The sequence below is a fragment of the Haemaphysalis longicornis genome, unplaced genomic scaffold (genome assembly GCF_048455015.1).
Source record: "Haemaphysalis longicornis isolate Haplotype H1 unplaced genomic scaffold, Haemaphysalis longicornis Haplotype H1 scaffold_1, whole genome shotgun sequence".
NCBI classification, from domain to species: domain Eukaryota; kingdom Metazoa; phylum Arthropoda; class Arachnida; order Ixodida; family Ixodidae; genus Haemaphysalis; species Haemaphysalis longicornis.
In genome coordinates this window covers 23,563,407-23,576,922 of record NW_027526203.1, presented here as the reverse complement: position 1 = coordinate 23,576,922, position 13,516 = coordinate 23,563,407, and the positions used below count along the sequence as shown (strand labels likewise).

Here is a 13,516-nt window from a genome sequence, read left to right as displayed (position 1 = left end):
TACAATTCCTTCAAACGAACGGTTTCTGGTATGGTTCGTGCTGCGGGGTAATCTAAATTAAGACATTGCTTGAACACTTTGGCACCGAAGCAAAACGGCGAGGATGTTGTTTTTGGTGACAAGCTCAAGGCAAGTCACTTGATTCGCTATCCACCAGCGCTTCACAATGCGAGCGTCTCAGGCAGCTATCATACAAGGAAAAAGTTTAAGACGTTAGTTTTCAGGGCCAATACACGTTTTGCAGCAAGCAGTCAGGAAAGTGTGCCAACGAGCCCTTATTATAGGACCCGCTACGACCGCATTACCGTGAAACAGCTGCGGCGAAAGGCGTCTGCTACGCGCGGGGACTCGCGCGGGCATCTCGGAGCTGACAGCAGCGCCGCCGCATCGGGATGAATTCTCGTTACCTCTCCGGCGCGCCGATGCTGACACCTCTCCTTCTAGCCACCATAACACGGTCAAGCGCTACTTCCAACTTGTAATTATTTCGGAAAACACGCACTGAAGTACTCACACATATGCCGCCTCGGATGGATTCTGACTATCGAGATTTTTTGAGTGATGATAGCCACGGGTGTTTTTATATATCGCGTACATCAGGATTCTGCAGCCTCCCCAAGCGGAAAGCGAAGCAGAGTCCTCATTCCCGGTAGAAAGCGGTGTTATAAAAGCGATGTTATAGCCACTGGCGTACGCAGGGAGGGGGGTTCACGGAGGGGGCCGCGGTTCCTCCGGAATTTTTTTTTTGTTTCGGGAGGTGAGGCAGGAGGCAATAGACAAGGCAGCTGAGTGTGTGTGGTATCGAATAACGACTTCCGATAGCCCTTATCAAGCACCAAACGACGCGTCAAGCTTACGATCGCTTGGATGTCTGCTGTCACCACGACGAAGAGCCGTTTTAGGGTGGCCCAAAAAAAGCAAAAATGCTAGAAAAAATGGTAGCAATGTTATGTGGGACACGCCGACTGCATTCCGAAGTTTCTAACTGTTTTTAAATTTAAACTTATTTTTCTTGTTTTTTTGTGTTGCGTGCTTGAACTTGATGTTCTGTTCTTCCCCAACCTTTTTTTGTCTAGTGGGTCCGTTCCCACCCCCGATATGAAATCCTGTGCGCGCTGCTGGTGTCAACTAACGATTCCACCCAAGTGGGTGGTATGGGAGGCACAGCCCGCGACATTAGGTTGCGGCTGACCAAGCAGCGGCCCGCTTCTTGCCGGCCGCTCAAATATCAGCTCCTCTACAACTCACCATCTGGCTAAGCCAATGGTTCTGAATCGTGAGTGTGCCGGGGACCGCTTTCGGGCTTGAATAAGTGATGGAAGATCGCACGATGAGCTATGCTGATGCGTGTCGTATTGTCAAACAATTTGCTCTTGCAGCTCAAAGTCACCCAAAACACCTCTAAGCTGCCTTTTGTGTGTCTGGCTTTTCAGCATAGCTGGCGTGTTGCGCAAAAAGCCAACGTTAAAACATGGCTGCGGGGAGAAAATAGGGGTACAAGTCATATAGCCAAGCCACCTTTTTGAATTTCCAGCAAGGTTTAGAAAACAAAAACAAAAGAAAACTACAATTCAGTGGGGATAGGAAAATATTTTCAAGGGGGGCTTGGACCCCTTAAACGTCCTCGCTTCCCCTGGACACCTATTTGAGAACCATTGCGCTAGGCGATCACCGCAAGCGGGGCAGGTCCGGCAGTCCCCCTGTATGGAAGCTACAAAAAACTTGTGTATCACACGCTGCCTAAGCACTTGGTTCTAAGATGACCCTTAAAAGTTCAGAATCAAGTGCAGCTTAGTTCATGCCGAATCGTTGCCGAAAAGTGCGCCAGGGGAGCGCACGAGTGGAATGGACGACTCAGCGGCGAATGCCAAAGCAAAAAAAAAAAAAAAAGCAAAACACAGTGAAGTAAGAAATACACTGATTTCACTGCTGACTTTCTTAAGCCGCCACTCACGCAAGAACTGTCGGGGCGAGGGCTTTTTAGTGCATACAGATGACAGCGTCCGCTGAACGTATGAACATTTAACGCTCAATTCTTACCGAAATGGCCATCGTGCCGCCTCGAACAAGGGTGTTATGTGCCGACGCCTAGCTGTAGAACGACAAAAAAAAAAAAAACAATGACAATAACAACCGTACCTGCCATTGTAGAAAAACGGTGCGTATGAGCGCTCAATTTTTTGAAATCCGCATGTCGCTATTACAGATCCGAGTCAGCAAAGACCTGACAAAGCAGCTTCTTCAGGAAGGCCAAATCAGCCATTGCTTTATCAGCGAAATTGTCGACCAACGTAATCTTGATAAACGTGGGTAGTGGGCATTTTTAAACGTTCTTGTCTCATTATGGCGGCAGTTGGGTTGCCTCAAATTTCGCCGAGTTTAATTAACACAGCGGTATGCCAGCACATACTATCGGCTAATGAGATGCTTCTGATTCAGCACGTAAAAAAATGGTAAGACTGATAGCTTCCGCGAACAAGTTGCTCATAATAAAATAAAAAAAGAAACTGAAAAGTGGTAAATCAAGTCACTTTTCTTTACCTAACACTGTCTATTCTCTTCCCCTTACCCTTAACAGCCTGTTCCCCTTCACTCGTCACCGATGTCTGCACAAGAAAAATATAACTTATGACAGAAGCTAAGAAGCTACGTTGTTTAACATTGGTGCAACTTATAATCTTTTCAAGGTCAGTGAGGGAATATGTCAGCTACATTTTAACCAGTGTGTCGAACCGGAAAAAATACCGGTTCGGTTACGGCTCGGATTCGGACAAATTCATTTCGTTCCGGTTCAGTTCCGGTTCGATTAAATCATGCACCGAACCGGTTCAGAGTTTAATTAATAATAAAGTGCGAAAAAATGTTTTGTAGTTTAAACTCACGTTTAACCTCATGTAGAAATTTTTTACGCTCACAATACTGCGTTTTTCTGTTAAACGTGGTGCAATAAGTTAACTTTAAACATTTAGGCAATGTATTAATAAAAAATTCCGGGCCATATCCACTAACGCGAAACTTGCGGAGGGGCGAAGCATGCAATATGTAAGCGTATTCAAAGATTGTAAGTCTCTCTGTTGCAACACGGCGCGCGCTCATTACGCGCCGAAAAAGCGCCGATGGGAGGAGCAATCGCGCGCTTGCTGAGGCGGTGGCGCCGTCTGTGGCGTAGAACCGGATTTCAGCAATTAAACGAGAGTCAGACTGGCGGTAAGTTGTCTTCATGTCAAACGCCGCAGCACGCTAAGAATATGCTAAGAAGTAGCGCAAGGCATTGGAAAACAAGTGTCCCGGTGTTTTAGTACAGTGACTGCACAAGACGACGGGAGACGCCGTCAGCCCGAGCCCCTAAGGGGCTCCCCTGAAACGTACCAATCACTTCTTCAACCAGCTCATAGTCGCCTTAGGTGCTACATAAAGCCACCGCTAAGAGACATGACGGTAACGTTTATTCGTGCTTCTTGTTTTGTTTTATTTTACCACCTGAATGTTAACAAGGAGTTAATTCGCACTGTTAACTCTGTCTTAATGATTTTTTTATTACATCACTGCTGACGTTTTGCAGCAGGAAATTTGAGCACTTTTCGATGATTCTTATCTTTTTCGTGAAAACAACGTCCCTGAGGCCATAACAGATTTGAGAAAGTTATCAAAGATGACTTCATTCAGATAAGGCGTGGTTGGACCTTGTTTTAATGGTCAATAATTTAGTGTCCTCAGCCAAGCGTGTAAATCGGTGCAGCAGAGAAACAGCGCCGGCAAAAGGCTGTGGCACCTTCGGCTTTGGGCTTCTTATCGCGTCGAACAAAAGGGAATGCTGCCTGCATTGCTATGTGAAAACAGTGTACAAAAAGCTTGCATGTAAGGCACACGCACGCACGCACGCACGCACGCACAGCAGGGCGTTCTATCCCGCTGTGAAGAGCAGCTTTCCTGCACAGTAGGCTATAGTACGAAAGACTCCAGTGGCAATAGTGAACTTGAGCGTCTGGTGACCCACGCTGGGCACGCCTTTGAAGTCGAAAGAATACAATCTTCTCCAATTTCGAACTGACACGCGCAATTTTGCATTGCACATGTCCTTTGTTATGCCCCTGTTGAGTGTTTTAGAAACTTGTTTTCGCGGCACTCTTTCTTTTTCCCTCTTTCTTGTTCTATAGGGTTTGCCTTGCTTGTATAAAGCCGATTCCTATGACCAATAAAACCATATGGTTTTTATAGTCAGGGTAGGTATGCGTTTCCTTCTTTCTGTGTCCTGTAAGTCGCACTGTTTTCTTTCTTACGATTATGTACCAACCAACTCGACCGCAAGACAACCTCTGCTACTACAGCATTGGTAGCCATCCGGGAGGCGAATCGGTTAGTCTCTTGTGAACCACCTCAAGCCTGGACCCTGTTCTGTGACTCCAAGCCAGCGCTCCATGTCCTCAATGGTGTTATGAGGCAAGGACCTTACTATGCACTTGCTGTGGAAGTGGTGAAGCTATGCCCTTTTGCGATGCAGCAAGGCCTTGTTTGGCGATTCAGTTGGTTCCAGGCCACTGCGGGTTGGCAGGCAATGAATGGGCTGACGCGGAGGCGAAAAAGGCTTCAGCAGGCGCTGTAGCCGTGCGCCTTCCCTTCCCAAAACCAGACACGAGCGCTCTTCTCACCGCTGTTCTCCGCAACGCCACGAGTAATTAGTGGGCCCACCCTGACCACCACCACAGAAGGCTCCATCGACTGGACCCTGATTGCAGGTTCCGCATGCCCATAGGGAGTCAGCGAAGCCACTCGTCGCTTTTCCATCGACTGCGGCTCGGCGTAGCTTTTACTCTTCGCGACCAACACTTCATCGGTGGTTCGAGTGACCCTTACTGTGAATCGTATCACATACCGGAGGCTGTTGAACATGTGCTGTGCGACTGTCCCTGCTACGCGCATTACCGTGGAAAGTTAGCCACATCGTTGGCCCGGTTAGACGATCGGGCATTGTCTGAGGACGTCCTGCTGGGACCCTGGACACTACCACAGTCTTCAAACATGGCCTTCAAGGCAGTGCTGGCCTTCTTAAGGGTTTAGCAGCTAGACTGTAGCCCAATCTCGTTGCGGTGAACTATTGAACATGTACTGTACATAAATAGTTATACTATCACCTCTATGTCCATCATCATACCTGTCACCCTCTTTTCCCCCTTCCCCCACCCCCACACAGAGTAGCAGGTCAGAGACTGTACGATCAGGCCGATCACTCTGTGTTTCCCTTCCGTGCAATAATTTAGTCTCTCTCGAGAGAACTTCCAAACAATTGAGGTGCTACATGTAGGAACATTTAGGGTTTGAACCTTGGTCGGTGCGCAGTGGAGAAATGTCGCGTCCTGGTTGCGCCTGCACAGTCTGAGCGAGGGTAGGGCAAAGACGGTGGTTCATTTCTTCTCCAGCTAGGCTGCGAAGAATGTCATTTCTTTTGCTCTGCCTTGCATCCTGCTTGCTTGACCACCAGCAGCATACCATTTCAATATTAATGCGCAGTCCTTTAAGCATGTTATAGTCACGAAGAGAGCGTTCATAGCGCTTTGATTCATCTGAGGGGACAAAAAGGAAGCGCCAGAGAGATTGTAAGCTGATGGTGCGCGAAAGAAAAAAGCCTAATAACAACGGTTGGTCGAACCGTTTTGTCGCGAACCGGTGACAGTTATTTATTTTTTCGGTTCAGTTCCGGATTCAGCTGGCTCAAAAAATAACGGTTCGGGTTCGGGTTCAGTTCCTGCAAAAAAAATACCGGTTCGGTTTTGGTTTTTGGTTCTGTTCGTTTCCGGTTCGACACCCTGATTTTGACTATTGGCTTTAGGTCATTTTTTTTTTGTGTTCACCTGAGGCTTTAAGCCAGGTTCTTGTGACTGCTCACTGGCCCAGATCGGTGAGTAGTCTATCAAAATGTGGCGATTATGATCGATGATCACTATTGTGGTTGTATCGGGGTGGTAGCACGTGTCACGTCGTTTTCAGGCGCCCCTTCTCGGCAACGGACCTTGTACAGGAGGTTTCGGCGCCCTTCTTTTGAATCTCGTAGTACCGACCGGATCGAATGAAAAGAAACGTGGCAAGACACGAAAGCACATAAGCCCGCCGTTTCTGTCAGCACTACCACCGCGTAAGCATGCAGGGTAATCAAAACGTGCGCTTAGTACGAATTCGTGGCAGCCCTGCACGGGTCGATAACGCAGCCCAAAATTTGCACCCTCGACACTACTATATTTTGGAAGCCGACAGGAAATATTCACTTATAATGTGGTAATTAGTAAGCTGCTAACGCAAGTAGGTCGTAATTGCGCAGGATTTGTGCTGTCGGCTACGACCTTGTCTCGGAATAATTGTAAGTCTCAAGGGTCTCAAGTTGTTCAACCGAGTTGTAGGGGTAGCCCTCATAATACTGTAACAAAATATGTTGGTCGGCCTGTGTTCATATATAAATGAATGAATTGTATCAATAAAATAGCACTTGTCGTCACGTTGGTCGTGTTCTGCGCAATAGAATTATTGGTCGCGAGGGCCACTACTGGAGAGGCTGGCGCTGCGATCGTTTTCACGTCACTAATGAGATCCCCGTTCCTACCTTGCTGCGTAGTTGGCTTGCATCGAGTGACGTTTCGTGCAATACGCGCTTACTAAATGTATTTTCGTGTTAATTCTTTGCGTTAAAGTTAATTCACTGTGTGAAGCGTCATTTAAGCACCTGGTGACTTTATGACCGTATCGATTGTGGTAGGCTGCCCGCAAACAACTTGAGCATGGTGGTGTAGCCGTACGTGTGCGGCCGAGCGAGGTATAAGCAAAAGCTGCGTCTTGTTTTCCCCATCAAGATTACAGTCAACATTAGACTGCTGGGCTAAATTTACTAGATTTCGCGCGTAGTTTGCAAGAAATGGATGAAGCAGGAAATCATGAAGCGTGTTCTGCACGCGAAAACGCTCCACAAACACCAGCGGCGTAGCGAGAAATATATTTCGGAGGGCGTCTTACACCACTGGAAAGAATAAAAAATAACAAAAAAGAGAGACTGTGCCGGACGCCAAAACAATATATTAGTCATTTTTCTGCGGGGGGTCTTCTGACAGCGAAAGTAGGGGGGGGGGGGCACACAGTAGCCACAAAGCACACGTACGCACGCACGCACGCACGCACGCACAAGCATAGGAAATGTGTTCTAGCAGACGACAACATAACCTGACATCCTGAGTGGCGTTGCTCGTACGTGGCGCCGCGGTGCGTTCTCGAGGCCAATAACTGTTTGCGACATATGGGTGTAGACGGAATCCCAGCGAGCCTTAGCTTCGCACTCAAGGGCTAAAACCTCTCTTGGCCGCCACGGCGGGAAGGCAAAGCCATTGTTATATTGTGAGAGGGCGTTGCCGTGTGCCGGCAGCCCTGCTGTGCAGTAGTGCCACGTGCAGTGAGAGGAATGAACGCGTGCAGCGTGGGCCTACGGCGGCGGGTGCCGTCCGCTGCCAACGGTGATGATGATGGCGGGCAAGGCGGCGCCCTGGAAAGAGCAGAGCACCGGCGAGCACGTGCTGGACGAGGCCACCATGGTGGCGCTCTGCCTCGGACACGACCTGGCCCGCCTGGTCACCCTGGCCGTGCAGGTACTGCGTGCTCTACCCCCCCCCCCCCCCCCTCTTATATCTGCGCCAAAGGAGGGAACGTTGTTTTTATCATGGGGTGTACAACCTGCGGCTGGCTTCAAGCAAAAAAAAAAAAAAAAGCCTAGTATCTGCTCACTTCGCTGCAGATGTCTTCGAAAGACGATAGTCTTCGGCCGCCTCTGCCACGCAAATCGTTCTCTTCCGCCCGCGCCCACCTCTCATGCACTTCCCTTCCCTTTCGATCCTCGCACGATAAACACGGAGGAGGTTTGCTAAAGTCAATTCAATTTTCCTGAGTTATACTGCTCGCGCCATCTACTGGAACCTTTTGTTAGTGGTGAACTTGGAACATGGCCACTAGGTCCCTTTTCTGCAGCCCTCTGCGGTCCTTTTTCTGCCACCCGGATCGCGCAAGACACTTTTTTTGTGTCAAAATATAGTTTTCAACGCGCATTTTTAACTCCCCATAGCAAATATTAAGCACACACCTACTTTGAATTAAAAGAACACTGCGAGGGCCAATTGTGTATTGATGTTTTGTCTCAAATATGCCTAATGTTTTCTTCTTGCTCAACAATGTCGCCAAATATAAGGTGTATGATTCCAGATTTAGTGGTTTGGAAACGTTTTGCGCATATAATTTTCTCGTTAGAGTATACTTCCAACTTTTGGCCGAAAGGCTGAATTGAGGGACAGACAGGTATTTTCGGGTTTAAATAGCCAGAGAAGGACTATCGCCTTTAAAACGTTTCTCCATGTACGTACGTATGTATGCGCTCCGAGGCGCCGTCATCGCATCATCACCATCCTCACCATGGCGAAGATCTGGCCGGTGACCCTCCCCAGAGAACGTTACTTTTTGTACAAGAGGATTCCCTTGTAGGCTTCTCCATTCCGCTATATTATTTGTATTTCCAAAGCTATCGGCAAGCTTTGGTGAAGTCACAAAGAAAAAGCAGGGTCAATACTTCCCCTAAATAATACAGTACAGAGGAGACAGTGCAGCTTGAAACGGGGTGCGCTGTTGGTGGCAGACAGATGTCGTACGCCAGCCTAAAAGTGTGGAAGATGGTTTGAATACCGTATATATAGACAGCCGCATGCAGTGTATTTGACCTACCTCGTACGGAAGGTCCCAATTGTAAATGGGAAATTTTCCGGCAACTAAGTAATTACCAATCATTGCGGCTGGAGTGGATGATGTCCCACTATTCCAGCCATTCCGTAACGCGCCAATTAATTAAAATACAATGGTGAAATTTTAGACCAGTGAAGCGAGCCGAAATTTCGCAATTAAAAAGTTGCACAGCGACAATAGAAACTGTCCTGTTGAGCAGTGTCCGTGAGCGCCGAACTTGGGAAGGTTTTTGTCAGAGTGACATGCGGAGGACTTGAATTTATTCTTGTGAGGGCTAACCACCACGACATCACTGGAATGGAATTTTGGACAGGTCCGGTACAAGAGGATGGGTAATTCCCGGTACGGCAATGGTGCCGTGATAAAGTAAAAAAAATGATATTGATGTTTCCTTCGACGAGCGTCATTTGCACTGCGCCTGAGTTGAAAGGAAGCCACCCCGCTTCCTGGCTTTAACCCCTGTAACCTCGAACCCCTGTAACAGCACGCGAACAAAATTTGCGTCCGTTTCGTTGATTTCCTGCCGTCATCCCTAATCACGCTATGTTGAGCACGAACGCATATTGTCCTGATCCTGCTTGATTCCGAGCTAGTGTGAAACCACAGCCCCTGTATGACTGATCGTGTGGCGCCTACTCCTTGGCCTACAAGCAGTGCTTAAAAAGACGCATTCACTCAGATGTTCGCCACTCTGTGATTTCCTTCGGATGGTTATGGATGGACAGAACAATTTTATTATCCCAAAGCATTGAGCACCCTTAGCGCAAAACGCATTCAAATGTGACAAAAATATCCATGATTAAAACAGCGCAAGGGACAGGACGAAAAAAGCTGATAAGGACAGCCGCTGACTGACGACTATATTTAATTGAAAGAAGCAGCGAAATATATATAAAAAAGCAAGAGCACAAGCAAAACGAGAAACAAATCCTTGTCAGCTTTTCTCGTCTTGTCCCTTGGGGCTGCTTTATTCTTGGATCCTACCGACTCGCCCAGCTTCGCACTCTTGGAAAAAAAATATCGCAGCATCCCCGTGTGCGCTCGCTTCCATTCGCAGGTTGAGAACAGCTGCAGCGTGCGGTGCACTCTGGAGGAAGGCAACGTGTACCACGTAAATATCACCGATGGCCTCTCCTGCGGCGTCGAGAAGGTGGGTCACGTTGAACCGCTAGTGGCCTGTGGATTGTGACCCAAGTCAAGGCAATTAGGGGCCGGGTGGGAGGCGGGCAGCAAAAGAACGAAAAGCATACGCTGTGGGTAATTGCTGTCTGTCCATTGCAAACAATTGCTTGCACTGGACAGGAAGAAGTGGCGAGAGGTAAGAAAAAAAGATAGCCTTGCATTTAAAATGGAGAAACAGCTACTAAAATGTCGAAAAATTACGCAGGTAACGAAGACAAAGATTTGGGCTATTTGTTTATGATCACACATGGTACAACGCGACGAAAAAAAAAACGGTACCACAGGGAAACGAGACAAGCAGGCACGGACTGAGCCCTAGTTTTCGAGTGCTTATTGGACATATATCACACTATTTTTATGACGCGTACAACATATATAACCATTTAAGCCGTATATTCCCGTATCACAGGGAGTTACTGCAGTAGAGGGATTGAAACGCATACAAAATTAACAAACCTACGCGTGCACTGTCCTGAACAGCAATTTCTTTGCAATATGTATACGTCGCAAATGCTTAGGCCCCACTTTCGTAATTTTTTTTTACTATCATATGTCGCCTAGTGTATATAGAATTCGGCATTTATTTAGTCGAGCGCGCGTAAAGAGCGCCTAATAAGCCAGAGAAACACTTTAATCTGGTATTTATGCCACAAAAAATGAAAAGTGGCGAGATTTGGTACTAAACTTTTCACTACAGCTGCAGGCGCTTCAAGTGGCCCAAAAACGTTTAAAGCAGCTGAAATTCGAATAAAGTGTAGCAAAAACGTATTAGCGCAAGTGTTTGTAGGGATCGTTATTCGTAACCTCTCAGGCCCGGATTAATCAGCGCACTCGTGCGAGCTCAAATTTCGCATGCTGTCTGAACCTCTCGCGACGCCTGCGTTTCGGCAGGTCTGCATCAGGACGGAGTGCCGGCGGCAGCCCTCGGTGACTGAGTCCGACCTCTGCAAGACCGTGCACCCCAACCAAGCATCACAGGCATCGGTACGCGTCCCGGAGCTCGCGCAACAGTACACCTGCACCAACCAATTGAGTTACAGAAAGAGCTGCCATTACGCCAAAAAATGCACGTTGGCCAAGCCGCGCCATCATTTGTGTGTGTGACCGCGTAAGGCTTGGGTTGGTGAGTTTGAAATTTGCTTGTAAGCTTAGTTTCGCTGTGATCAGTTTTCACTTCAAATGACGAGCCAAGTTTCCCCTACGCTCTACAAGTGCCCGGCCTAACTACGACCAGCCCTGACGCAATGCTCTCTTCTGTTGATCCGGCGGACCCATTTTGTGCGGACATCTGAAAGGACACCTGAGGCGTCTTTTCTTTTAATGCGGATTAAGCATCTAGTTGAGCTGAAAAGCCGTCGCCGGCGTCTATGGCAAACTCCTAAATTCTCATGGGCTGCGGCGCTCCAAGAAATAAACCACAATTGAGAGGTGTGTACGGGCGTGCGCCGAGTCACGTATACTATAAAAAGCGGATAGTGCTTCTCGTTTTGAGTCGGTTTAGTTTCACTACTCGGCGCACCTAGCAGAGCGCCCAGTGGAGTTCATTGCGTTCGCATTCAAAACTCACGCCATGAACGTACTAGGGGCGCTGACCCCTCATGGGAGAATGCGGACCTTAGCTTCACAGAAGGTTGCCAGGAGCTGTCGCGCAAGTCAGAAAATCAGAAGCCTTAGATTTGACTTGAGGGAGGGGGTACAAAGCGAGTGCTCGCTGTGCTAACTTAGTTAGGCCTCATAGTCAATGTCCCGACCGTCGGACGACAGCGACTGCGACTGAGTTCTCTGGTAAACAGGATCCCCTTTTCGCAGGGCTACGATGAGTGCCAGTTCCTGTGCTACGTGAGGAATCAGGACACGCCGTTCCGCTACTGCCGGCCGCCCGGTACCGCGTGCACCAAGGTACTGTTAGCCTGGAATGACGCCCTGTATACGCACTACTACACGTTCGGGATGATCCTTTATCTTTGCGTGTTTTGCAGCTGCAGCTGCCAACAGGTTATTATAAATGACAATTTTATGGGTCGGGGGGAGGGGTACTCATTGCTCTTGGCGCATTTCGGTCGGAGTGTGTCCATTGTCAGTGTGAAGGCGCGAGCGCTGGTCAGGACAGATAGCAAAAACAGAATGATTTTTGCCTCTTCTGAGTTTGGCGTATCGCACCCCGCCGCTAGTGTTTTTAAAGCAGGAGTCATAGCCACGGGTTCACGCTGAAAACAAATTTGTAATTACAGGTTTTCGTCCTTTGTGGCCTGTTTTAACCACATACGAACACGTGACACACTCCTACGATCGGCCTTTTTTTTCTCGCGGTTTAAAGCTTTCACTTCAGGACGTACCGCATGATGTATGTTGTCCTCGGAGAATCATTGTAACCGCGTACCTGTGCGTCGACAGTTATCGCTATAGGTGCTATCACCTTATGTGATCGTCTCCACGAGTTTCTTCATGAGCCTCGAAATGGGTAGAGTACTAAGTGTGAGCATGCGAGTTTTGTTTTTAAATAGCGCGAAATACATCCCAAATTCGCTGATTCGCACGACGAAATCACAGGAGGAGCGAAATATTTTGAGAAGGGTGCACATTAGAAAGACAAGTATCTGCCGGGATAACGTAACCCGCTTGTTAGCTGTTGATGATGGCGTGTCGATTGCATGCGTGGTATTTGTACCCTTGGTAATAGCGTTGAGGCAGCATTCAACATATGTAATTTAACATTTGTAAGTGGGTTTTGGGCTATCACATAAACATCGGCGTGTCGCAGCGAGAAACGCGCGGAGACGGACACATTGTTGGACAGTCCTTACACGTACACGAGATCCGTCTTCACATCTCTTTCGCAGAACAGTGGGAGAGCGGGAACGTGCAATGTCCTCGGCTACTGCATGAGCAACGTGTGAAGGCGTCGGAGGAAGGAGCGAATAAAGGACTCTCGGCTCAACTGGCTTTCCAAACTTCTTCGCCGAGCTTTCACGGCGCCACATCACGAAGGCCGTTCACTGCGCTCGGAAAGAAATGCCTGCCAATGGGTGTTTCATTAATTTCCACCATTTGGATTATATTTTCATACTTATCTCTCTCTCCCTATCTCCGTCTCTTCTGATGAGCTTGTCTACGGCGAAGAGGGGCGGAACTGCCGACAGCAAGGGGTGCGCCCGCCAAGGATACCACGACCAACTCCGTTTCACGGGCCTCTGGTGGCCCCTGAGGCAAATCTCAATAAAAAAACTTGTGATGTTGCATTTCGTTTGTGCATTTGGAAAAAAAAAGAAGGAATCCCACACCAACATGTAAGATTTGAAGGTAGCGGAGCTGTACGCAATCTTCACGACCATCACGGAGGTTTCAGTACACGATTGCAGCCGATTTGCTTCTTCTTCACTGCCGCAACGACATTTACTCCATCATTGTTGCTATAAGAGTGGGCTTCATTCATTTTTTTTGGAAGTGGTAGTCATTGGACATCACCTAGGAGGTGTTGGGAATGATCATCCCACCGCTGCTCCCACTGTTGCGACTGGCCATCCGAGCGCAGTCACCGGTGTAGCGACGTTGCCTTGCTCCGTCCGCTATCGAC

At 48.3% G+C, this 13,516-nt stretch overlaps 1 protein-coding gene across 1 annotated transcript in view; it reads left to right on the top strand.

Moving 5' to 3' along the window:
- The window catches only part of LOC144175525 (uncharacterized), a 64,521-nt gene extending 51,408 nt beyond the window's left edge, over positions 1-13,113 (top strand). The window contains exons 3-7 of the mRNA XM_077704604.1: positions 7,453-7,622; positions 9,818-9,910; positions 10,834-10,926; positions 11,752-11,841; positions 12,783-13,113. Of these exons, the coding sequence (XP_077560730.1) occupies positions 7,453-7,622; positions 9,818-9,910; positions 10,834-10,926; positions 11,752-11,841; positions 12,783-12,839 (503 nt within the window). The 3' untranslated portion in view covers positions 12,840-13,113. The remainder of the gene's footprint in view (positions 1-7,452; positions 7,623-9,817; positions 9,911-10,833; positions 10,927-11,751; positions 11,842-12,782) is intronic.
- Positions 13,114-13,516: the final 403 nt, after the last annotated feature.